This window comes from Fistularia commersonii, chromosome 5 (genome assembly GCF_037954325.1).
Source record: "Fistularia commersonii isolate RoL2024-O1a breed Wild chromosome 5, RoL_Fcom_v1.0, whole genome shotgun sequence".
Lineage (NCBI taxonomy): Eukaryota > Metazoa > Chordata > Actinopteri > Syngnathiformes > Fistulariidae > Fistularia > Fistularia commersonii.
The window spans coordinates 5,429,935-5,454,675 of record NC_141288.1 but is presented as its reverse complement, the minus strand read 5'-3'; the positions used below and the strand labels follow the sequence as shown (position 1 = coordinate 5,454,675).

Below are 24,741 nucleotides of genomic sequence, written 5' to 3'. Positions count from 1 at the left end.
AGGTAAAAGAGACCCACTTCAAAATTATGAATGACATCTACCCATCTAAGGAATTATTGAGGGTTCGCTTTAATATTGACAATAATATTTGTACCTTTTGTGAAGACAACATTGAAACAACTGACCATATATTTTTCTCATCCAAAAAAGTACAGGTCTTTTGGGCTAAAACTCAAAAATGGCTTAAAGACAATTTTCCATCCTCACCAGTTTGATTCTCAAGAATAATACATTTATATTAATTTATAATAATACATTTGGTTTACTTTTAAGCAACAAAAGAGATGAACTATGTGTCAATAATATTTTAGGCCTGGCCAAGTTCTTCATTCACAAAAACAGAATGCAAAAGTGTTCCCCCAATTTTACGTTCTTTATAAACGATTTTGAGTTATATAAAACATCCTTAAAAATTATTGAAAGATCCAAAAACCAAAAAATATACAGTTTGATGTCTGAGATTTCTTGTGAACCACCAAGTTAAATATATGTTATATTCCCCTTGCAAAAAACAAACAAAAAAGTCACTTCCGGATTCATCCACGACACGTGGGGGCGCTCGTGAGCCTCACTGTAGTTTTAGCGCGAAACCGGAAATCGGTCCAACTGTCATCCTTCAAAAAAATAACTTTCATTTATTTCAACCTGGCTTTGTGGTATATGGCGGGGAAACAACCTCATTGTCTATAGCGCGCATTTGTACGACTTTATGTACATTTCTGACATTGAATCGGTGATTTCATTTGCTTATAGTTTTGGCTCTGAGGCAGAAAATAACTCGCTGTTTTGGTTTTATAGTTGTTAGTTAATGCTAGCTAGCGAAGCTAACAAGATCAAGGGAAAAGCAACGTTAGCTTAATGATTAACACCCGTTATTTCTTTAGTTAATTTAAACGTTAGAGCCAAGTTTTGAATTCACACCTTAAATGGATGAGCTGAAAGAGAATATTCACGGGAAGGACATTAATGTGAAGATGTCAAACAATGGCGAGGACGAAGAGGTAGGTGCTAGCACTTTGCTAGCTTTACGGTCCCAAGCGATATGCTTTGTTTTTTGAGGTCCGGTAAACACTAAACTAGTAGGTTTAACATCAAACTGTTATAACCTATTTAAAGAAGGTGATTTATCTAAAACTTGATATAACGCTAATCGAAAAGCACCGACAGACACCTGTAGCTCTCTGAGATAAGTAAAACCAGTACGTAAAATTTGAATAGGTTATTACTCTTAGCAGCTGAGGCTTTTCTGAGTGAATTTTCTTGTGTTTTTTTAGCTAATATTTAATGCAATAGTATCGAAAGAACTCATGTCATTGTGATCATACAACTACTGAACTCACAATATTACCCCTTAATCAAACATCATTCATGTCAGAGGACTCTGGAATTCAAAATTGTGGGAATGTCAACGTAATAGTTACTTGCGTTGATCAACAGCTAAAAAAGAAATCAGCACCTCCAAATAGAGGAAGGTTTGCAACAGCGAATGTTATGGTTCATCTATGTCTTCACCTCCTCCCCCAGGTGAAGCCCTGCACCAGGAAATGTCCCGATGGAGAAGCAGCCTCTCAGGTGTCTCCTTGTCAGTCCGGCGGCGACTTCAGTCATCCAGTGTACAAAGAAATCGCTTTGGCAAACGGACACATCAATCGCATGACCAGGGATGAGCTACGGATCAAGTTGGCGGAGCTCAATCTGGACACCAGGTGAAACAGTAGATGGAACTTGAGCTTCTGCATCAGACCCTAAATACTTCAGGTTTTTCAGTTTGAAAAAATACTTGGTTATTTTTCTATTCTATTCTGTTCCTATTCTTTTTTTTCTTCATATCTATGCCTAGAGATTTCCTTTCTCATGTATTATAAAACTGATTTTCAGAGCTTTATTGCATTTCATATTTCCAATGATTTTGTAATGTTTTGAATCGGTTTTCATTTTAGTTTTAGACAAGTTAATGTGATTTAAATACTCTGAGATACATTTTAAAGCTTTGGGATTTAAAGCAGCCAATGAACATGACGCTTTGTTTTTAAAGAGGCGTGAAGGACGTGATGAAGAAGAGGCTGAAGAGCCACTATAAGAAACAGAAGCTGATGCAGTCGGCCGCCGAAGGTGGGCCCACTGACACCTACTACGACTACATCTGCGTGGTGGACTTTGAAGCCACTTGCGAGGAGGACAACCCGTCCGACTTCCTGCACGAAATCATCGAGTTTCCAATGGTTCTGATCAGCACACACACCTTGGAGATAGTGAGTCCGTCCGCAAAGTCGAAGCAGGGGCTGACACTCTGTGACCCACACAGTTTCCTGATTCTCTCCTTTTCCAATGCAGGTGGACACTTTTCAAGAATACGTTAAGCCAGAACTCAACCCACAACTCTCAGATTTCTGTGTGAAGTTGACAGGAATTACACAGGTCAGTGAACTCAACTTGGACTGGAAGTGCTTTCATTGCTGCACTGATGCTTGTTGACCTCAATGAAGTGTCTTCTGTTTGTTGGAGTAGAAGATGGTGGACGAAGCTGACCCTTTCACAGACGTACTGCAGCGAGCTGTAGCCTGGCTCCAGGAGAGGGAGCTGGGAACCAAGTATAAATACACTATGTTGACTGACGGGTATGATATTCCACTTCACAGTGTTGTATCACACAGTAAAATGTCAGTGACCTCTTTGAAGTAGCAGTAGGATGTTTTGGTTTTCCTCTCCAGGGCCTGGGACATGAGCAAGTTCCTCAACATCCAGTGTCGCTTGAGCCGCATCCGATACCCCCCGTTTGCAAAGAAGTGGATAAACATCCGAAAATCCTACGGAAACTTCTACAAGGTTTGCCTTTCAAATACTGATAAAAGCAGCAGTAAAACCAAAAGGTAGAGGAGAAGAGAATCGGCGACTCTTCAAATTAACGTTGACTTGCACTGCAGACAGTATAAACTCAGTATTTCATGTTTTAAGGCAAATTGAAGCGGTGTTAAATTCACACGCAAACTTGAAAACAATTCACAATGCTTTATTAACTGTGTGTGTGTGTTTTAGGTCCCGCGCACGCAGACCAAGCTGAGCACGATGCTGGAGAAGCTGGGCTTGAAGTACGAAGGCCGTCCTCATTCTGGCCTGGACGACTCGCGCAACATCGCCCGGATCGCCCTCCGCATGCTCCAGGACGGCTGTCAGCTGCGCGTCAACGAGCGCATCCACGCTGGCCAGCTGGTCGCCGTCCCCAGCTCTGCTCCCATCGAAGCGGCCCCCCCGCCTCACAAGCCCCGCAGCCGTTAACTATACGGAACATCCGCCACTTTTTTCTTCACCCTCACCAAGAGAGACAACCGACGCACTTTTAACATGTTACTGTAAAAGTTGTCCATTTTCGTTCCAAGGTTGAGGCACTTGTAGATGGTGATGATTGTCAGGGCCGTCATGCTCGACCTTCCACCGGGTGTGAGGGTTTCCCTCCCCGTGCACTGTGACTCAGTGTGTTTTTCCAGCAGATGTGTGACGAATCATTCCTGTTTTCCTCCACAGCTTCAGTGGTGTGGACCCTCCTCACTTTGCCTTATGGAGCTGCTGACATCATCCACTTAAAACCTCCACAGATGATTAGTTTTATGGCAACAATATAATTCAATGATAAAAAAAACTATCCAGCTTTACGTAAGTTCAGTGTTTATCTCTAAAATCCCAAGTCTCATCTTAATGCTAATAGTGTAATAAGAATGTACTGCTGGTGTTTGAAGAGCTGCAGGTGGACAATTTGGGAACGAGATTGCGATTCAGTGCCAACACACATTGTGTCTGTGTGAAATCACGCAAATCTCATAAAACAAAACGTAATTTGTTACGTACTGTTAGATTAAGGCCTGTGTTTTTGCGTTGTTTTACCGTTTTTAAAGGACCTTTTATTTCATGGAGGTCGATATATTTTACCAGGAATAAATGTTCCTCAGAACACAAAGTAAAAACAAGCCAGATGCCTCTTTCTCTTGGTGGATGACGATGAAGTCTGCTGAAGCTAGACAGTTGTAATATTGACCTGTTCGACACGTAATACTGAGAGAAATTTGAAATGCCTTAGAATTAACTTGACAAAAAAAGAAATAGTATAAATCAGGAAGATACAAACAAGAAATTGCCTACGAAGCTAGCAGCAAAATATGTACAAAGATTTTACAAAGATTTCCATTAATGTTTTAAAAAACCTAACCTTTTCAGTGTCTTTTCTTATACATATAATTATATTAAAAAGTGGAAGATACTTAGGAGTCATTAAAAGGTTGGGGAAATTGATACTGTTCATTTATGTTGAACAAAAAAGATTTTCAGTGCACAAAAAACACAGGACATTTTGTTATGTTGTATAAAATTTATTATTCGTCTATTTGCAGCACAAACTTCCATTAAACAGGTTTTGGTCAGGACGGCCCGTCCTCTCATCGGGCTTCTTGTAAGTATATTATATAAAACTAATTTGTTCAGTCATGTAGTTGAATGTACATTTGCAGCTTATAAAATTCTTAATTTTATATTCTGGACACATTTCAAGCACTGAGGTCACTTTGGCTTTTAGTGGTTTCCATTGAAAGTAAAAAAAAAAAAAAGCTCTTTGGCAGCTCTAACTTTGGTTATAGAAAAAAAAAAAGACTTAATCAGGGGTCCAATGTGTGAGCAACGAGTTCAAACGTATTTTGGCTCTTGATGGAATCCTTATTGATGCTTTTTTTGGAGTGGGTGCAGGGTTAGAGTCAGCCACAGGTGGGTGCTGTCACAGACAGGTGCTGTACAGTGTCACCTTGTAGCTGATCTCGTCCAGCAAGCTGCGCACCATCACCTCCAGCTCGGCCAGTTCGGCCGCTTTGGCCTCCAGGACGTGCTGGTTGTCCTCGTATGAGCGCTCCAACTCTGAGGGGACGCAGGGGAAGAGGAAGTGTTGACTTAAAAAAAATAACGTGACCAGTTTTGGTTCACTTTAAAACATCACGAACTTCCTTGGTGAAAGTTTAAATGAAAAACAAATTTACCTTGGAGTCTCGTCAGCTTGCCGCTGCTTTGCTCCAGCAGCTCTTTGGCCTCCTGCTGCAGCACATCCGCCCTCCGCCTTGCCTGCAGCACCGTCTCCCCTTTATCCTCCATCAGGTCCTCCACCTCCACCAGTTTGTCTTTCACCTCCATCTCAAGTTCCTGCGCATGCACGGACACACACACACATGCACAAGTTTTCATTTAGTCACCCCGCTGAGATGTGTGAAGCTATTTCCTGTTCTTATTTACCCGAGAGCACAATCTTTCCACTTAAAAGGCACGATTTATTCACTTCTTTCTACCGCTGAAACGGCCTCTTTCTGAGCTTAAGGTTTCGTCTGATCGCCCTTGCGCTGATGCTTTGTTGAGATTTCCTGCTGGATCTTTGGATTTGTTTGTGTTCCAACAGAAGAAGTTAAGGAGACACACGTTTGCACTTTTTTGGTTTTCCTTGAGCGACTGGGAGGGGAGGATTGTTTTATAGCTACTACATCCTGTACAACATAGCTTTTTACATGTACTTCCACCGGTTTCTTTTGTGTGTTTCGTGGTAAAAAGTACAAGTAAAACACTAAATTTACAGTACCTTTCACTTAATACAGATACAATCTTGTGAGAACGTCGTCAAACAACCATGATAGCCCACGGTCACTTGCAGCTGCCTTTGGCGTGGGAGTCTTATTAGCTTCTCATGCTAAGTGAAGCTAACATTGACTAATGACGCTCCTATCAAGTTAAGCTAACACAGATGGCGTCTGCATCTGGATAGTGGTCTCCACGTACCTAATAAAATTTGACCCTGTTTCCAGACTCGGCTCATGAGCACTACAACGACAGGTAATCTAATTTCTGTCTTTCTAAAGGGTGGTGCTTCATAAACTAATTTCTGCTGCTAAACTACGATGTGGAAATTGACCGTTGAATCAGTGGTGGCTAACGCTATGGCTAACCCTTTACACTAGTGATGGGACTTCTGATTTATCGCACAGACCTGCACATGCTACTCATTTGAATATCAATTGCTCTAATAAAATATCGATATTGATTAATAAATGCAAAAAAAAGTGCGGAAGTGTCCCCTGGGGTAACCTACTCCAGAAGTGAGACAATAGCCTGCTAACAACAAAAACAACTTGGAAACAGTGTTATTTAGCAGTGGTGCTAATTTTGCTAATTAGTGTTGCAGAATGAACAGCACTTGTTGCGTTATTTATCTTTAACTTTAATATTTTGATGGGGGGGTGGGATTAATACACCAAACAAAAAGTAAATCATATTGTATCATAAAAGTGTAGCAAGTGTAGTACTTTATATTGCTAGCTCCTTTTTTGTACCCTAGCAGGAATTCTGGTCGCAGTCAATGATGTTAGCTTGTATCCGCCATGTTCAGGACAGTAGGCCCACCAATATATGTGTGTGTGTGTGTGTGTGTGTGTGTGTGTGTGTGTGTGTGTTTGCCACCTGCTGAGCCTCGTCAGCAGTCATCCTTGCTTTTTCCGTGACCCAGTCTGCCTTCTCCGCCAGCTGAGTGACTTCCAAGTTGTTCTGTCTCAGCAGCCCGGCTTCTCTCTCCAGCTGCAGCAGGCGGTCCGTCGTCTTGCCCAGTTTTAGCTCAGACTTGGCCGTCTCCGACTCCACCTGCACCACCCAACATCCCATGCACATGTGTGAGAAACACATACTACTATGTTCTGCTGATGTTCTGCTCCACTTATGACTGGGGTGGCATGCCAGACCAACAACAGCATCATAAAGTCTGAAGATGACACCACAGTGGACATTGGACATTGGACAGGACTGAAGTGGCAGGATAGTGATCTCTCCTTAAAAAACAGAGAAGACCAATGGGGTGATTATGGATCCTAGGAGGAGGAAGGAGCAGCGCACTCCATCTTTTACAGACGCATAATGGAGAGTGTCATCACCAGCCCCCGTCACCTCTTGGCATGGAAGCCGCTCGGCACGGGACGGGAAGGCTGTCCAGAGGGCAAACAAAAACGGCCCGGAAAATCACCGGAACAGCCTTCCCGTCACTCCGGGGCATTTACATATCAAGGGTCATCAGGAGGTCCCACTGCATAACAAAGGATATTTCACACCCACAACACAACCTATTCACACGTCTGCTATCAGGTAGATGCCACAGGACACTAAAAGCAAGAACAAAGAAACTTGCAAACAGTTTTTCCCCACAGGCGAACAGACTCCTGAACTCCCACACAATACAAACCCAAACTGGCTGCTAACACTTTGCCACTTTACTCCCCTTCCTTAATTTTATCTTCTTTCTCTTATTTATTATGTTGTACTAATTTACTTATTGCAAGTACCGTTTTTTTTTTTTTGAGTATGTTTCTGTGTTTCACATAGGGATGAGGTAGTGTCATGATTAAATACACCAAAAAGTGCCCATTTCAGTCTTGTTTGTTACAAAAGCTGTTATTTTTCTCTAAAATGTATTATTTGTCTTTTTGGGATATCTGTTCTATCTATTAGGTTCTTTAGTATTTTCTCATTCCCAAGTCAAATTATCCTTCAAACAATTACTTTTTTTTCTCAAAATCATGGGGAAATGTGGAATATTTGGACAGAAATGACCTAAGATGAAGGAGAGCAGTTTTTTTAATCAAAAATACATGCAAAATGCTGTTTTTTTTCATTTGGTTGTTCATTTTTCTATTAGCAGGAAAAAAACTGTGCGAGTCAGGAGTCCACCTCACCGAGACCAGCAGGTCCTGAGTGCTCCTTGTGTTGTTCTGGGCCAGCTGGATGGCGTCCATGGCAACAGTCTGAGCGCGCTCAGTCTCGTCCAGCGCCGCCTTGATCGCATCAGTTTTCCCCTTTATGTCTGATGCCTCCTTACTGAAAAGGAGGACCAAAAGAATGAAAAGGTAAGCGTACACGCTCTGAGACGCAGAAAAGATCAGTTCTCTAAAGCCTCTATCAAAATAAGCTAAAAATCTGAATAACTTGATATATTTGAAGAACTTATTTAGTTTGCTCATTTTTTCGTGATTTGGAATTTGGAAATTGGAAATAACAACTAAAAACAACCAATAATACTAAGTCAGCAGAAAAAGGATTCAAAATTCAATTAAATATATTAAAAGTGCAAGAAGAAGTTTTGCAAAGATGTTTGCATTATTCCAACACACATAATAACAGCAAAATCCTTTTAAGAACAAGATCATCGCCTTTTTCTGACTGAGCTGATATTAGATATTATTGTTATTCAAGTCTTAATAGTATAATGATAGTATACGAACAAATTTATTTATTATATATATTTACATATTATAAATAATATAATAAACAAGCCCTTTTCAGCTCAGTCGCTTGAATGCTTTGCCTCCGGAGGATTTTTTTAAAATTCAAAAATTGGGGTCATATTTTTTTCAACTAAGCAGTTTCATTCACAGAATACAGAAACACAACAAAACAAAGCTTATAATATTTTTATATAAATTTGAGTTTTTAAATGCCCCAAAATGGCACAAAATAAGAACCTGGGTGGCTGGGATATATATATATATATATATATACACATATGTGTGTGTGTGTGTGTGTGTGTGTGTGTGTGTGTGTGTGTGTGTGTGTGTGTGTGTGTGTGTGTGTGTGTGTAAAATAATTATAAATAATAACATGGGGAAACACATTGCCCTCTTTCTGATAAGATTTAGTTCCATTGTCTTTTTATTATCTTTTATATTCTGCCATGTGATCCTCGAAAACCGACCTCTCGATATGTTTATCTCAACATTGTTTTTGTATTTCTATGAATTTCCGTGAAGAAAAAGGTAGGACATGTTTCCGACTCCGGACCCCTCCTGTGAGGAATTCAGAAAAGGAAAAGTAAAAGTTTATTGTGTTTATTGTGTACCTGGCAGCCTCGGCTTCCTTGAGCAGCGCCTCTGCGGCCTTGATATCGTCGGCGCTTTGACTCAAAATGGACTCGACGCTGGTCAGGGAGCCAACCCTCTCCCAGATCTCCTGGGTGAGATTCTGCAGCCTCTCGGTTGACACCGGCATCTCCAGAGCCAGGACTTCGTTGGACACCGCCTCGATCACAGATACGTCTGCCTTCTCGTCTTAAGAATGGGGTAAAAATAAAAAAAAAGTTTTCAACCGAAACTGCAAATGCTACAAGATTAGCTTCATTGTACATAATTACATTTTTAATCCATGCATTCATTATCTATACCCTTGTCCTGCACTCAGGGTACAATTACTTAATTGTAAATTTTTTTTTTTTAATATTCTGAATGATTTACGTTTGTTAAGAATTACTGATAAAATCAATTTCTTTACATTTGCTGTATATTTTAATGTCACCAAAAAAAGAGGTTTCATAAAAGGCAAATCACATACTGAAATATTTTTATGGTGAAATAAGAACCATAATCTACTCCGAAAATTATAGTACTCTCATTTTTTAACATTTTGTACAAGAAATAGTTTGCATCAATACAATAAGCTCAGATTTAATGCATAAACATCCGAGCTTGAAATCTCCCCAATGTGTTTGATTTATTTTCTTAATCACGTTACGACACACTCACTGGTGAGCAGGTCCCGTATCTCTTTGATTAGGTTTCGTAGCTGTTCGTTACTCTGGTCGACTCGCTCTTTGCTCTGGTTGGACTTGAGCAGAACCTCCATGGCGTTGGCCTTGGCTTCGTTTGCGCGAGTGCTCGCCTCCCACACCTGCTCACAAACGACACCGACGTATCGCTCGATTTAACCCATCCGACGTTACAACCCGTTTCAAAATGTCGTCTTTTTTTTTTTTTACTTTTCCTCCTCACCATCCTGGAGAGCTTGTCCACCTCCTGCATCGCCTCCAGGATTTCCCGATCCAAATCCTTGGCGGATTTGAGGGCGGTCTTGGCGACGGTGACGAAGCCATCGCATCCCTCGCCTCCGCAGCGGGGGGCCCCGTCCTCGCCGGTGCAGCCGAGCCCGCCGCAGGGAGAGCCGGAGCAGCCTTCGCCCTCGGCTGCGGCGCCGCACGTCTGCGGTCGGACAGGAAGAAGAGTCGGGGGAAAATCCTCTCACGGGTTTTTGAACACATAAACTACCGAATCGAGTCCATCTTACCTTCTCGCTGAGAGGTTGCAGGTCGAACTTGTCGAGCTCGTTGTTGAGGTTGTCCAGTTTCTGCGAGTTTCGCTGACTCTTGCGGTCAAAATCCTTCTGCCCGCTGCTCAGTTTGTCCTCGGCCTCTTTCCGTACGGCAGCCGACTGCTCCACGATGCTGCCAGGGTCGCTGGTGGAGGCGTTGGCAAGGAGCTCTCCCGCCATGGATTTGGCGTGCGCTGCTGTGATGGTGTCCATTGCACCTGCGGACGCACACACACACCAAAAACACATCATGTGGGTTGTGGTTGATCTGAAAATGGGATTTATTTTTCATTTTATATCAGGGGTCTCAGACTCGTGGCCCTCGGAACAATATTTTGTGCGGCCCTGCAATGTATTTTTTGCTTCAAAATTTGAAGACGAAATTATTCTTTGATGAAAAAAACGTCTGGTGAAAAAACGTCAAGATTTTCTCTTTTAGCTCAACAATATTTTTAGGGTGTAATTTCATCAATTAATGATTAAATATTAATTCATCATGTATTTTTTTAATCTTTTCTTTTATTTCTATAAAATCCACAAAAACGATAGCAAAAAAAAACAAAAAACGGGCAAAATTAAAAAAAAATGATTTAATAACCAGAATAGCCACCATTAGCCTTGTAAACACTATACCTCCTCTTATACATGCTACCAATCAATTTTCTTATAAATTCTAGTTGCAAATTTTCCCACAGTGACAAGATTTTCTCTTTTAGCTCAACCATATTTTAGAATTTAACTTCATCTTTTTTTTTAATAATAATTTTTAATGTTAATGTACGTATATGTTTTTTTTGTTCATAGGAACAGTTCATTACATATCAAGATTTTTAGAATTTACCTGTTTACCTCCTCTACACTAAAACAAAGGAAAACTTTGGACTTGGTGCTCTAGGTAATGATTTTACTGGTCCAGCCCCCTCGACATCAAATTAGGCCTTATTTGAGTTTGAGACCCCTGTTTTATATGATCACATTTACACAAGAATCATTAGCATGTTTGCTAAATGGCGTCTTTATTACATCAATACACGCATTTTAGCAAAATCTGAAAATCGTAAACGTGTAGACGCCGCGCCATATGCTGATAACGCCCTTGTTTACACGATCGTAATGCTCAATGTTAATCTCTCATTCCTCACCTTGAATGTTGGCGTTCTTGATGTTGTGAACCTGTTGCTTCAGGTCCTGGATGCTCTGATCAAGCCGGTTGGCGTCGTCCGTCAGAGCTGCCAAGTTGACTTCGGTGGCGTTGGCGTTGCGGTTGAAAAGGTTCAAGTTCTCCACAGTTATGTTCAGCTTTCCGTTCACAAAGGACATCACGCCGCTGGGGGGGGGAGGGACACAGGGATTGAATTTAGACGACGTTGCGCATTTTACGTGGATTTAACAGGAGTGATTACGTACGTAATTTCATGCATCAAGTCCTGTATCTCCTCCAGCATCGCTGCTGCTGGGTCGCTCTCGATTATTTCTTTGACTGCCTTTGCGTTCTTGTCCAGGCTGCTGATTAATTCCTTATACGGCGCCGTCACCCCAGTGTTCTTCAGCTCATTCACCTGGTCTTCCAGACGGCGCGTCTGGTTGGTCAACTCGCCGACAACAGTGTCCCAGACGGCGAAGCACTGATGGCAAGGCTCGCAGTCCGGGAACTCGCCCTGATAACCCCGGCCGCATTTGTCGCACCGAGGGCCGGACGCGCCCTCCACGCAGACACAGTGTCCCGTGGTACGATGACACTGTTCGCTGGCTATTCCCCGAGGGTCACAGTCACAAGCTGCGGACACAGTAAAAACTATATTAAACAATGTCAAACAATAAAGTTCTACATGCCGGACGGCAAAGGTCAAATTTTACCAGTTGGATCTGGCATTCCAAATCTCAGATTCGTTCATAAACGTTGGGTGTTATGACAGGCACAAGTAGTAGCTAGTCAGCCGGTGTGCTACAGTGATGTAGCAATAACGCTTGGAAGATTATTTACTTCATAAATCAGTACTAGCTTCTTCTTTTTTATAGTTGGGTACTTCATATTTTTATTTGTAATAATGAACCGGTTTATCTTTTCCGCAGCTGATTGTTAGCTGACTGTTAGCTCAGCAGTATCCAACCATCGGGTCCTAAACTAGTACTGGTCTATGGATTTTTTTTTTTTTTCCATTGGTAATCATTTTAAGCAGTGTTTAATTTTGAAAAATGATAGGATTCTTTCTCAATTATATACATCCACGCCTCTTCGCAAGTCAAGACGCTTGCCTCGGTCAGGTGATAATTAGGCTCACCAGCTAGCTAAAACGAGTTAGCTAACGATAACAGGTCAGGGCTCCAACTGACTCAGCATTATGGTGAGTTTTTGTATGCACTTTATATATGTTACATATAAAGTTATATTCGTTCTCATGGCGGTTGTATCATTTTATTTAATAATGTTTATCCACAACCCCAGAAACAACATTTACACGGAACCTGTCTGTGTTGTGAAAAAGATTTGGGGACTGCTAGGTTAGCTTATCAGCCGGCTAATTAGCCTGCTAATGAATTAGCCTTGTGCTGGAGAAATACCACGACGTCCTGTGTGGGATAATATCCTAAAAGCCACAGGAGGGGTCCTTGTTCTGCTTTTCTAAGCAGGTCAAACCCTTAATCCTGTCTTTTTTTCATACCTTATCGCACATGGATATTGACAAGGCTACAACCTCCAGGGTCATGTTAACCCCCCTGGAGTGGCGGTGCCTCCCTCCCAGGAGGGGAAGAGGAAGAAGAGGATCACTGTGAGTCACAGCGAAGGAATGCAGGTTTTTGCCGTCCATGTTTCTGCTTTATTTGCATGATTTATTACACAGCTGAACGCCTGTGTTTATGTCACAGAGAAATATTACACCAGTCTTGGATTTCACACACAGGGATTCCTGCAAACTCTGGGTCCGGCCCGGCGAATTACACCGCGCAAAGACAAATATTTTAACCTCGATGTCCGGCCGCGAGATCCAGCCGTACACAAAACTCCGCTCCCACACACGTTTTTTTTTTTTTTAAGCGAGGCATCCGCATTTCCCCCGGAATCTGTGACATCAGCTGTTGCAGGGAGGAAGAAACTTCCAGCTGGCGCCGCCGTTTTAGAGACCGTCAGGGAATACGGCGGGAATTATTTAGGATTCCTGGGTAAACTGGGATGCCTGGGAGTTGCGGAGAACATCTGGTTCTCATGAGGAGGGAACACAAGGTCATTCCCAGCCCCTCCTCCCTCTATCATCCCCCTATCTTTCTCCCTCTCCTCCAGCCAGCTACTGTAGGGGGGGGATTTTCTCCAGATGGAACCCGGATGACGAAAACAGGCATTGTCTCTGACCGGTTTCTGCAGCCGAGAGTAATTTGTTTTCTCTTTCTATTTTTTTTTTTTTAAACGATCGTGTAAATCTGTTCACTGACAAAACGGATCCGCTTACGAGACAAGTCATTCGCCGCTCAAACCGGAAAAATACGAAATACAGTAGAAGCTCAAAACACAAAAAATATCTTAAAAGATTTCAGTAAAGTGACAATGAAGCCCCTGATATTTTAGTGCGTGAAATACCATTGCTGTGGAATGATGGGTTGTTTATCGGTAATGGCGGTTTGATGATTACATACCGTGACATTTGACCTTGGGATCCCCCCAGAAAAGCTCTTTGCACTCACGGCACGTCCGGCCGCCGAAGCCCGGTTTGCACAGACACTGTCCGTTGACCTGAGGAGGACGATAACATAACCGGTACGTATAAACGGCAAGATTTAGCCCCTTACGAGACCTGGAATTCATGTGTTTTGTCGCTTTTTCTTTCTCTCACAGGTCACAATGGGCCTTTATGTTTAGATGAAACGCTCAGAGGCCTCCGCAGCCCTGCTGTTCCTCGGCTTATTCTGAGACTTCCTTCCTCTGATGGAGCGTGGCCAGTAATCACAGAAACAAACGTGTCTATTCTCTTCTTTCTTTGCATTCTCAAGTAGGTTTGACTAAAACAGCTGGAGTTCGTATATCAATAACTTTACATAAACAATGTCTGGTGATTCGCTGCGCCCGTCACAGCGACTGCTCTCAGTGAGAAAAAATGTTTTTTTTTTAGTCGGATTAGGTTCGTTCCCACGTCGTGAGGAAATGATTTTATGATGCGGCTCGGCTATAGATCACGACAGCTGCGCGCCGACAAGATGTTGGCTCGCCGACCCACCTCGTCGCAGGAGGATCCGAAGGAGTGATCGGGGTCGCAGTCGCATCGCTGGCAGCCCTTCCCACTGGCGATGTTCCAGGTATCATCGGCGCAGAGGTCGCAGTTTTGACCCACCACATTGGGCAGGCAGGGGCAGTGGCCGGTGTGCTGGTCACACTGACATTCAGCAGGGGAGGAGCAGGCCTGAGGTGCCGTCCCCACTGGGTAACACATGCACTCTGCACACAACGGCATGTCGATCAATGCTACGTTCAGGTTCAAAAAGATTATAGCTGCTTCAATCCCTGCTGTCTGACACTGACAACTCAAATTTTGGAAAATGCCTGTTTCAATGATATATGTACGTCTTGTATTTTACTTATTCATTCATCATTCAATATCTACTGCATATCCTTCATGCAGGGTTGGATGCTGTAGCCATTGGGCTTCAACATGGACCAGTCTGCAAGGCCACATATGGAGACGACCAACCATTCACAAAATAAGGCAATTTTTCCCAATGTTTTCTGATCTCAAATTGTTTTTTTTTCCATGCCTTGTACGCACATGTTTAACAACCACAGCTTGTAATTCTCTAATGTCGCAAATCATAGCTATCTTGGATAGCAATGGTACATAATTGCATTTTTACATCGGGTAAATTTGATCCCATTTTCAAAAATATTTTAAGCACGACGGCGAAAGACAATCTGAAACTGATCAAAGGGGGGGTGTTTGTCGGTAAGCAAAGCGAGACAACTGAAAATGATACCGGCGTGGGCTTTTCCAAATATCACATAACCGTACTCACTCCTGCAGCTCTGTGTGGCAGCGTTGCCGTAGAAACCCTTCTTGCAGTGCTGACAGGCGTAACCCTCGGAGTTATACAGGCATTTGAGGCAGGCGCCGGAGCGAACGTCGCAGGACTGCGGGTCGTTCATGTTGATGTTGTTGTTGCACTGGCAGGGCAGACAACGGCCGCCGGGAACAAGGGGATTCCCAAAGTAACCAGGGGAGCACTCGTCACACCTGGCGCCTGCGGGGGAAGCGGCAGATGAAAGAACGTCATCGGTTTCGGATGTTTAAAACGAGAGGGTTAATTGCAGAGCGGTTGTAATCTGATCTGTGACAAAAAAGCTTCAGGGCTGCTTATATAAAAACAAATCTGTTGGGAGTTAATGATTGTGACACTCGTGTGTGTGTGTGTGTGTGTGTGTTGGTGTACCTTTGTAGCCAGGGCTGCACACACACACCAGCTGGTTTGAGTTAGGCAGGAGGTAACAGCTGTCGGAGAAGTGGCGTGCGCTGCGAGGGCCGTCGGGGCACATGCATGGGCGACAGTGGTCGCCCGTGCCTAGCTCCGGGTCACCATGGTAACCATCCAGACACCTAGGCGCGAAAGAAAGGCTCAGTTGTGAATCTCTCTTTCTTCTCCAGTGAAACTTCCAGAGCTTTGGTTACATTTCGGTGATTCTCCGTGGTCTGGGTTACGCACCGCTCGCAATGGCGCCCTGTGGTGAAGTCCCTGCAGCCCTGACAATCGCCGGTCTGGGGGTGGCAGGTCTCGGTGTGGCCGTTACACTGGCAAGGCTTACAGAAGGGGAAGCCCCAGAAACCCGGCAGGCAGTGGGAGCACTGGCGCCCGACGGCGCCGGGGACACACTGGCATTGGCCGGTGGCCTCGTGGCAGAAGCCGCCGACGGCACCAAAGGGATGGCACTCACAAGCTACATGTAGGGGGGGATAAGAGGGGGGTACATTGTTACTTTACCCAAACGGACTGAGAATAAGAAACGGCGGACAGATGGAAATCGCTCAGGGTATCAACCTCTGCAGCCGGAGGGGCCAAACTGGTAGGTGCCGGGGGCGCAGTGGTCGCAATTCCTTCCCGCCACGTTGGGTCGACAGCGACATTGACCGCCACTGGGGTCACACACTGCGCTAAGCGACCCCTGAGGGTCACACTGGCAGGCTGGGAAATGAAAAAAAAAAACAGAGCTTGAATTTGTAATATTAATGTTCTGGGATGTTTTTATACATATGGCATTTCTTTGTGTGAAGGGTCACATCACCACATACCCATGGCTCCTTTGTGCAGCAGGGCGGAGACACTGAAGATGTAGTCGTCGCATATGTCCGTCATGGGACTCTTGACCACGCTCTGGCTGTTCTCCAGACACCGGTAGCGCTGGAACGTATCCCACGCTCCGTCACCGTGGGTCCCATGGAAGATGTCCAGCTCCCTGACCCTCGGCATCAGCACCAGCTTCATGCAAGAGTAAGAGGTCGGGGGGGGTAACAGAAAACCATAATAAAAACACAAAAAAAATCCAGCATTAGGTTATTTTAGTCCTTCCTGTTGCTGGGGGTTTTATTTTGTCATTATGATTACTTCCCAAATATTTTCTCCCAGGACCCTCTTTCCTTCAGTGCCGAATCAGTTTCCAATCCCATGTCTGTTTTAATTAATCTTATCTTATTTTAATATGCAAATAATTAGAAATATGACAGAGGAGCAACAGTCTATTTCAACCAGCTACTTGTGATGCCACCCTGTAATTCAGGAGTTGGTAGCGACATGCTACAGCACACGCCTTCCTTTTTTTAAATTTGTTTTTACAATCTAAAATAAATTATGACGTGAAGAGTTTAGCCTTCATGCTAAGGAAGTTAGCGTCTTATTGTCTGTGAAAGTGGAGGGAAGCTAACAAATACACTCAGAAATAAATGTTTGGAAGTAGAGGGCGTATTAATGCTTATTCAGTCTTGATCTGATATATTCAAAAAATAATACAATGAAAACAAACCTTTGTGGATTTTTTCTAATTAGTAAGTATTCATTTGAAGATAATTTGAAATAATGCAAAACAGTGCCCCAAGCTTTTTCAACAAACAAACAAAGCATAATATATACATTAACATATCTTTGTATAGGCAGTATTACCTAGACTCACAAGTTTAATTTCTTCTGAGTGAATTCAGAACTCAATTTACTTGTATATTAAATTACATTTCCACATTAATTGAATTGTAAATGTTATTAATCTAGCCCTCTTTATGCAAAAGTCCTCTTTATCTTCTTTTAGTTTTAAAAAGTCTCTGTGTCTCAATAGGGATTATTGCTAGGGAGGAAAGACGCCTTTGGTCAGTTCGATTCTGTCACTTAACTTTTTCTCTACACAGTTAATGCTACTATGTATTGCAGAAATGTAACTTGCCCACTGTTTTATACTTTATCACGAAACTTAATTAAACAAAGGAGTGAATGCCAGTCCTCAAATGCTCATGCTCATAACTCGGATCTCAGCTCGTATCAAAAAGCAAAGAAAAAAATCGACTTAGCAACAGCTTGTATCTCAGAGTTATAAGTTGACGCACTAGTAAGTCAAGATTCCACTGTATTAACCTAATAATATTTAACTGAACGCACCGAGTCGATGAGCGTGTAAGGCCTCTGGACGTCGCTGACGGAAGAGTAGAGCGGGAGGCTGAGGTGGACGGTGTAGTTCAGTCCCTTCTCAAAACACACCGGTTGCTGCAGCAGCACATGCCTGAAATGTAACAGGAAGTGAGTGTGTGTGTTTTCGTTCGTGAGAAGACAACGCTCCGGGAGAGGCGGGGCGTCACCTGGAGCCGGGCGGCAGCGAGATGGACTGATCGTCTCTGCTCTGGATGGAGTTGCTGCAGGGACTCGAACGGTCGGGGGCGTTGAAGACGGGGCGATGCACTCGGACGTTGACCTGTTCCCACTGCTCCGGCAACTATGACACGCACCAACAGGTAAACACACCAGGTCAAGATCACACTTCAGGGGTCGCCACGCCGAATCTATCCTCCGTATCGTCTTCTCTAGAACCTCTTTCACTACATCAGTAAATTTTCCCTTTGGTTTTCCTCTAAGCTCCATGCCTGGCCAACATATTCACTATCCTTCCTCTTTACATGACCAAACCGTCTCAGTCTGGTCTCCAAAACATCTAGCATGTGACGTCCCTCCGGTGGACTCATTCCCGATCCTATCCATCCTCATTACTCAAAAAGAGAACCTCAACATGTTCATCTCCGGGAGCTCCAGCTCTGCTTCCTGTCTTTTCCTCAGCGCCACTGCCTCCAAACCATACAGCATCGCCGGTCGTGCACCTTTCGGCTAGTCCAGGGGTCGGCAACCCGCGGCATCTTTGCACTTTCATCTTTACACTGCGACTCCAAGTGGCTTGGGAAAATAAATTATAAATATTTAATTGAAGTGTATTTCATTTCTGTTAATTCCTTTTTTTTTTTTACTTTTAGTTCCAAGTTGGAAGATTATTGTGATCTTGAAATATTAAATAAAATTATATTTGTTATTTTTCGCCGCTCAAAATAAGGTCACACTCGTGGAAGCCGGTATACCCGCCAGCCGGTAAAGTCGCGATTTGCAGATGCTGTGCGCAGAAGTTCAGGAGCAGAAGTCCCATAAACCAGGTAAAATTTTATATTTTATATTTTATATTTATATTTTGCAAATATTTTTTTTTTTTATTGTTTACTGAAACAGTGATTTTTTTTCCCAATTTATTCTTAAAATTCAGGTCAAGGCTTCGCTACACGCTCTGAAAGCCCAAAGCTCAAAATGAGTTCATTACATGAATAAAATTTAATTTTCTCCGTAATACTTTGTGAATTTCAGAAGCAACACACTACACACTTGTTTATACAAAGTGTAAAGGTAATAAAAAGCAATATATACAGTGGTACCTTTATTTTAGACGTCAAAAAGTAATTGCGGCTCCCCGTGTTTTCTTTTCCGAGGAAACCGGATCCAAATGGCTCTTTGGGTGTTAAGGGTTGCCGACCCCTGAGCTAGTCTAACATACTTCTTTGTCTCTTCAGACTTCCTCATACAAGACCACATGAAACTATCATCCGTGTTATTTTTCTATAAAATTATGGATTCAGGAAGATGTTCAAGATGTAAACACGGTCTGTGTTTGGATCACCTGTGGCTCATAGCGGATCAGGATGTCGTAGTCCATTGACTCGGGGATGTTGTTGACGTTGAACTCTAAGTAGGCGCCTTCTGGAACATTTACGAAACCCATCCCGGTCCAGGTCGGGCTACGATCCTGGGGAAAAGGCCTCTCCACCACCGTCACACCCTGACACAGAGAGGGGCGGGTGCGGAAAGCTCGAGTCAGCCGATGGGACGGACAACTAGCATCACAAGTAGATCCCCTGACTAACCGGCCCGTGGTTGGCGTCCTCTGCCTCGTAGGTGTAGTGGTCCAGAGCGATGAAGTAGAAGCCAGACTCCACCTGGTTGCAGCGGCGTCCAAACATGTGGTCCCTGCACGAACACTGGCCGGACTCAGGGTCGCACCTATGGACACACACACACACAAACGCACACACACACACACACACACACACACACGCCATGTTTGGCTATTACATTCATCTTGGAACCTGAATTTGACTTGAATATTTATCGGGCTGCTTTTTAAATCCTTTAATATGGTGAGTACAAATGTAAATAATTCAAAATACTCTATTCTAAATCCATTAACAAGCCCAGGGCTTATACCTGTGACACTGCACATACACATTGAATTAATTCCTCTCCCTTCAGCCACAGGGAATCTCAAAATCTCAAAATCTTAAAACCATATAAAAAAAAAACTCATCCACTTACTTTAAATTGTAATAATTTATCTGTATATATATTCATAACTGTGCAATATTTCATTTCATAACAGCTACATGTGCTATATTTTTTCATACACTTGTGCACTCCTTATCTTTCACCTGGTACTTAAGACCTTAAGACACTTTATAACTTGACTTGCTACTTAGACACTTTATAGTTTTATTTGTAATTGGTATTCTCCCCCCTTTTTTTTCTCTGTTTATAAAATTTTCTACGATTATTTATTATTGTTATGTTTTACTTGAAACTCTGGCACAACAATTTCCTTCAGGATAAATAAAGTTATTCTTATTCTTATTCTTATTCTTATTATTATTTACAGGATTTTAAACTTTAAATTATTATCCTCAAAAAAAAGACATTCAGGCAACTGTAATCTACGTCGCTTCTGAAATTCAATATTTTATTGTGTTGTTTTCGTCAGATTAACATTATTGAATTGATATTACTGTAATTCAAAGACCAAACCTGATATTTTATTCAGCTTAATATTGTTTTTTTTTCAATACAGGGCAAATATTTGTGGTTTAGAAAAACTCTATGTGCTCAGCTTCATGACCTTAACCCTTAAAAGTACTCAGATAATAATTGATCGATTATTGTTGAAATGTATAAATTGTGTGGAAAAAGCTTCTCACTGTCTCCTTAGATTAAAACACGTAGGACATACTTATTATCAATGGCCCCGCCCAGGTCGCAGTCACATGGTCTGCAGCCATCCATATCATTGGACAAGCCCCAGTGCTCCGGCTATAGACGGAAGATGTGTGTTGGTCCATGAGAAAACACACAAGCTGACTCTTGAAGAATTTTCTAGCGAGCACGTGTTGGACGTACCAGACACTGATCGCAGTGGTGTCCCTCTACCAGACGTTTGCAGAAGCAGCTTCCTGTCTGGGGGTCGCAGGAGTTTCCCCCGGGAAGCGTCCCCAGCGGGTTACAGGTGCAAGCTGCCAAAACAAACAGTGACACAACGAAGCTTCAACCCTGACCCGCTGTCTGAAACAAAGGTTTGTATATTTACTTGCTTCCTTTTCATTTTTATTTCAATAAGTCCCGGTCATTTTACTGGTATCACCGAAACAAAGGGGGTTTGTTGAATTCTCACTTTTCTCATATGTTTCACACAAGGTCATATTAGCTTTAAATGTTAAATTTGGATTGATTTATTTAGCAAAGTGTATGAAATCGACTAGCACTGACTTGGCTAAAACTTGTTTTATAACTTCTGAATACCCAAAACCCAATTGGAGGTGCTTCTCTATGTTTATGCTATGCTAAGCTAGCAGTCAAGTCCAATTTTGGAGCAAAGTGTCTGAAAGCAGCTAGCTTTGACTTGGTTAAAGCTAGAAAAAAACACTGCCTGCAAGAGTTTTATCAGGTATTTATTTCGACAAGTGGTAGGAAGTAATCCCTGCTTTCTCCATGTTTATGCTAGGCTAACAGACCCAATCGCCCCTGTGTTTTCTAGATGTTATATATTATGTTTTTGAATTAGCAGAATACTCCGTGTTTAATCTGTCTTGATTCTCCCAACACAAAAACCATCGCCCAACGTGGGGCTCGAACCCACGACCCTGAGATTAAGAGTCTCATGCTCTACCGACTGAGCTAGCCGGGCTCGTAAACCAACCCCCAAAATTAAAATTGGATACCCAAGCAGCCATCTGGGCCTTGTCCAAGTCCGTAGTGTCCTTGTCTGCAGTGGTCGCAGCGTTCTCCCTCCACGTTAGCCTTGCATCGACACTGACCCGAGATCAGCCCGGCTATCACGTCAGTCTTTGAGTCGCACATCCCCCCCTGCAGAGACCCCTCAGGGTCACAGTTGCATGCTGAGGAGAGGCAAAACAAACGAAAAAAAAAAAATCACATATCTTTTTCTTGGACACTTTCACTGTCAAAACATCCTGCTGGGAAAACCTGATAATACAGAATTCTTAGAAAACAATCCTTCTCTTCCCTGGTGGCAGAACAGGGTTGTGCAGGTAGGCAACTAAAGCGAAAAGATCGGAAAGATCGGGCCCGGGAATCCCGTAATCATTCGTTTCGGACCGAGAACGTCTCATTACACTCCTGGTTTCTGTCTAAACATACTTCCTGTGTTTGATATAGAGAGAATCTAGCTTGTGCCGCCACAGGCTGGGTTCGAGGAGGGCAGATGACATAACGGAGCTTCGGCGGAGGGGTATAATTGAAAAGAGGAGTCCGAGAAGAGTAAAGGGGGGGGGTTGCTGGCGGCGGACTTTATTTTACGGCACTATTTCCAGGTCTACCTATCACTTAGCAGCTAATTACACTCGTGCTACTTTCTGCTGTGAGAGCGGCTCCAGGTGTTACACCCCCGGAGGGTAAAAAAAACACAATCCGGCGTGCTTCACAGTGGGCTTCTTAGGTCAAGAGGACCGGGGGGGGGGTCGGCGGGAGGTCAGAGGTCAGGCGGGGGTTGACGTACGTTCGCAGATGTTCGGGTCCCTCAGGTCTCGGTTCGGATGCTGGTAGTAGAAGGGGGCGCACTGCTCGCACTGGCGGCCGACCGTGTTGTGCAGGCAACCGTCGCAAACGCCGCCGCTCGTGTTTGCGGTGGTGAGGTAGACGGCCATGTCGAAGTGGCAGGAGGCGGCGTGCTGATTGCACTCGCACTCTGGGAAAAAAAAAAAAAAGACGGGGGAGGGAGCGGCAGTCAGTCTGCGTGTTTCCTTTAAAAATGCCTTTCCTTTTGAAGCAGGACCATTAGATTAGACCCTCGGGTCGGTGGGTCAGTATTTTAGGTAATTTCTGGTCATTTCTGGTCCATTTTACCCAACTTTCAAAGTTATTTTTCCCGTTTTATTTTTATTTTACTTCACAGTAAATTCTTAGCAAATATTCCAGAAATTTCTCGCTGCCTTTAAGCATTTCTTGCTTTTTTTTTTTTCTCCCCAGAATTATTTGTCTTTCTTCTTTCTAGTTAAATTTAACATTATTTCCAAGTAATCTCCTTCTGATATTTATCACGGCAAAACGCTTTTATTTTTTTTCGCTTTTTCCTCGTAGTTTCTTTTCTATCATTTTGATCTCATTTTTAGGTAATTTCTCATACATTTCCTAGAGGTTTTTAATTTATTTACAGTGATTTCTAGATCATGTTCAATGACCTCATCATCAAAAGTCTTACTCTTGCAAGCATGCGTGTTTCGTCCCTCCGCTGGCCTCCAAGGTTGGTCATGGTAAAAATCTTGACAACGCTCACAGTTCAGCCCCTCCGTGTTGTGATTACACACACAGCGACCATGGACCTGCACACACACACACACACACACACACACACATACATACATAAACAAATCAGTGGATACTGTTCTTTTTAATATTAACCACAGAAACAATTTTGCCAGGAAAGATAAGATTATTTGCAGACTCTAATGGTTTGGCGGGGAAATTGAGCGAAACAAGGGATAAACAGCTCAAACAGGATTATCTATATCTAAAAAATGATCCTACAATGTTCTGACTCTAACAAAACGTGTCAGTTTAATCTCTGCAGAAAGTAGGTGCAGAATTGCCAGTGACGCTGTTTATATCTTTGTGCTAGGCTAGACTAATCGACCTCAAGATGTTTATCACAAGAATCTTCATTCGTCCAGCTGTATTTTTAATGTGGCGACACTATAATATTGACTTGTGCAATCAAATAACTTGAAAAAGAAATTAAAGTTCCTTTATCCCCAGATTAAAATGAGTCTGCGCCCAACGTGGGGCTCGAACCCACGACCCTGAGATTAAGAGTCTCATGCTCTACCGACTGAGCTAGCCGGGCTCGATAATATAAAAAAAACCACCCGTTATCTCGGTACACACACCATGTTAAGTCTTAAACTCTCCAATCGAGGTTCGGCCTTCATATCCTCTGTTTTAAGAGGATGATTCACCTCCAAGAAATGAAAGCACAAACACAGTGTGTCCAGATTTGCAAGAATACTTGTGTAACTTTATCCCTCCCATCTGCGAGGTCATGAATATTTCCGTGGTGTAGGAAAACAAGACTTTTTTTGAAATGGCGCTGTTGCAATCTGCGGGATAAAGTTCGCCTCCAAAAAAAAAAAAGTATTGGTCAATTTTTGATCTCTGGCTATCATTTTAAACGACTGTGTCGCAGAAAACACGACATTCACGCAAATTAATTGGCGCTTTTATCAATGAAAGTAATGGGGGTTGGTCCGAATTGTAAAATATAAATCACAGTATGATGTCGATACAGTATGACACTCTTAATCTCGGCGCGGTTACTTTTGAGTCTGATCCCCAAACTGGGGGATGCCAATCTCAGCTCTTACAAGGTCGAAGGGTGAGACCCCAAAGTGGAAAATATGACATATTTCCCTGCCATGTAGGCAGTTTTAACAATGGTGATTTCTTAGTGTACATGTTGTAGTGTACATGTCATGCCCAGTGGTCCTTGTTTTAAGCCCTTTGACAGCGGTACTTCGAAAGAAGTACACCAGTAATGTGCCTCAAGTACTCCTCTAGTTGACTAATAATTTAACCCTCATATTATGTTAAGGGTCAATTTGACCCATTTTACCCATTGACCCAATGGGTCAAATTGACCCTTAACATAATATGAGGGCTAAATATAACCCGGTTGTTGAAACCAAACACCAACAATCTCCCCAATAATAATTCAGCCTTAATTTATCCATTCCTTGCTATTGATGAACCATAAGCAGGAGGCTGCCGTTCACCGGCTCCAGG

The 24,741-nt window shown here is 43.0% G+C and overlaps 2 protein-coding genes and 2 non-coding genes across 5 annotated transcripts in view; 1 reads left to right on the top strand and 3 right to left on the bottom strand.

Annotated features, from left to right (window-relative positions):
• The first annotated feature begins 597 nt into the window (after positions 1-597).
• eri1 (exoribonuclease 1) lies at positions 598-4,420 on the top strand. The gene is made up of 7 exons (XM_086146597.1): positions 598-1,001; positions 1,525-1,706; positions 2,036-2,252; positions 2,335-2,418; positions 2,509-2,618; positions 2,712-2,826; positions 3,037-4,420. The coding sequence occupies exons 1-7, from the start codon at positions 927-929 to the stop codon at positions 3,274-3,276; spliced, it is 1,023 nt and encodes a 340-aa protein (XP_086002723.1). The 5' UTR covers positions 598-926; the 3' UTR covers positions 3,277-4,420.
• The window catches only part of lamb1b (laminin, beta 1b), a 33,167-nt gene continuing 12,766 nt past the window's right edge, over positions 4,341-24,741 (bottom strand). For both annotated transcript variants that reach the window (XM_086146587.1, XM_086146588.1), the window contains exons 8-33: positions 23,165-23,285; positions 22,463-22,651; positions 21,666-21,842; positions 20,848-20,960; positions 20,681-20,760; positions 19,548-19,683; positions 19,304-19,462; positions 17,952-18,085; positions 17,755-17,875; positions 16,404-16,590; positions 16,153-16,296; positions 15,820-16,051; positions 15,550-15,713; positions 15,136-15,360; positions 14,346-14,563; positions 13,768-13,864; positions 11,545-11,914; positions 11,280-11,464; positions 10,114-10,355; positions 9,822-10,028; positions 9,576-9,720; positions 8,897-9,104; positions 7,737-7,878; positions 6,478-6,654; positions 5,016-5,175; positions 4,341-4,896 (exon numbers count right to left, since the gene is read on the bottom strand). In XM_086146587.1, coding sequence (XP_086002713.1) covers positions 4,760-4,896; positions 5,016-5,175; positions 6,478-6,654; positions 7,737-7,878; positions 8,897-9,104; positions 9,576-9,720; positions 9,822-10,028; positions 10,114-10,355; positions 11,280-11,464; positions 11,545-11,914; positions 13,768-13,864; positions 14,346-14,563; positions 15,136-15,360; positions 15,550-15,713; positions 15,820-16,051; positions 16,153-16,296; positions 16,404-16,590; positions 17,755-17,875; positions 17,952-18,085; positions 19,304-19,462; positions 19,548-19,683; positions 20,681-20,760; positions 20,848-20,960; positions 21,666-21,842; positions 22,463-22,651; positions 23,165-23,285 — 4,470 coding nt within the window. In that variant the 3' untranslated portion in view covers positions 4,341-4,759. The remainder of the gene's footprint in view (positions 4,897-5,015; positions 5,176-6,477; positions 6,655-7,736; positions 7,879-8,896; positions 9,105-9,575; positions 9,721-9,821; positions 10,029-10,113; positions 10,356-11,279; positions 11,465-11,544; positions 11,915-13,767; positions 13,865-14,345; positions 14,564-15,135; positions 15,361-15,549; positions 15,714-15,819; positions 16,052-16,152; positions 16,297-16,403; positions 16,591-17,754; positions 17,876-17,951; positions 18,086-19,303; positions 19,463-19,547; positions 19,684-20,680; positions 20,761-20,847; positions 20,961-21,665; positions 21,843-22,462; positions 22,652-23,164; positions 23,286-24,741) is intronic.
• Positions 21,559-21,631, bottom strand: trnak-cuu (transfer RNA lysine (anticodon CUU)). Its single transcript has one exon. It is a non-coding gene; the product is annotated as a tRNA-Lys (tRNA).
• trnak-cuu (transfer RNA lysine (anticodon CUU)) lies at positions 23,734-23,806 on the bottom strand. The gene has a single exon. It is a non-coding gene; the product is annotated as a tRNA-Lys (tRNA).

What these genes read in the sequence shown, in the direction of transcription:
- eri1 (XM_086146597.1), top strand. Translation starts at nt 927, where the DNA reads ATGGATGAGCTGAAAGAGAATATTCACGGGAAGGACATTAATGTGAAG. An exon ending in GAGCTCAATCTGGACACCAG is followed by an intron (nt 1,707 to 2,035) that starts GTGAAACAGTAG and finishes TTGTTTTTAAAG; the next exon opens with AGGCGTGAAGGACGTGATGA. An exon ending in GCACACACACCTTGGAGATA is followed by an intron (nt 2,253 to 2,334) that starts GTGAGTCCGTCC and finishes TTTCCAATGCAG; the next exon opens with GTGGACACTTTTCAAGAATA.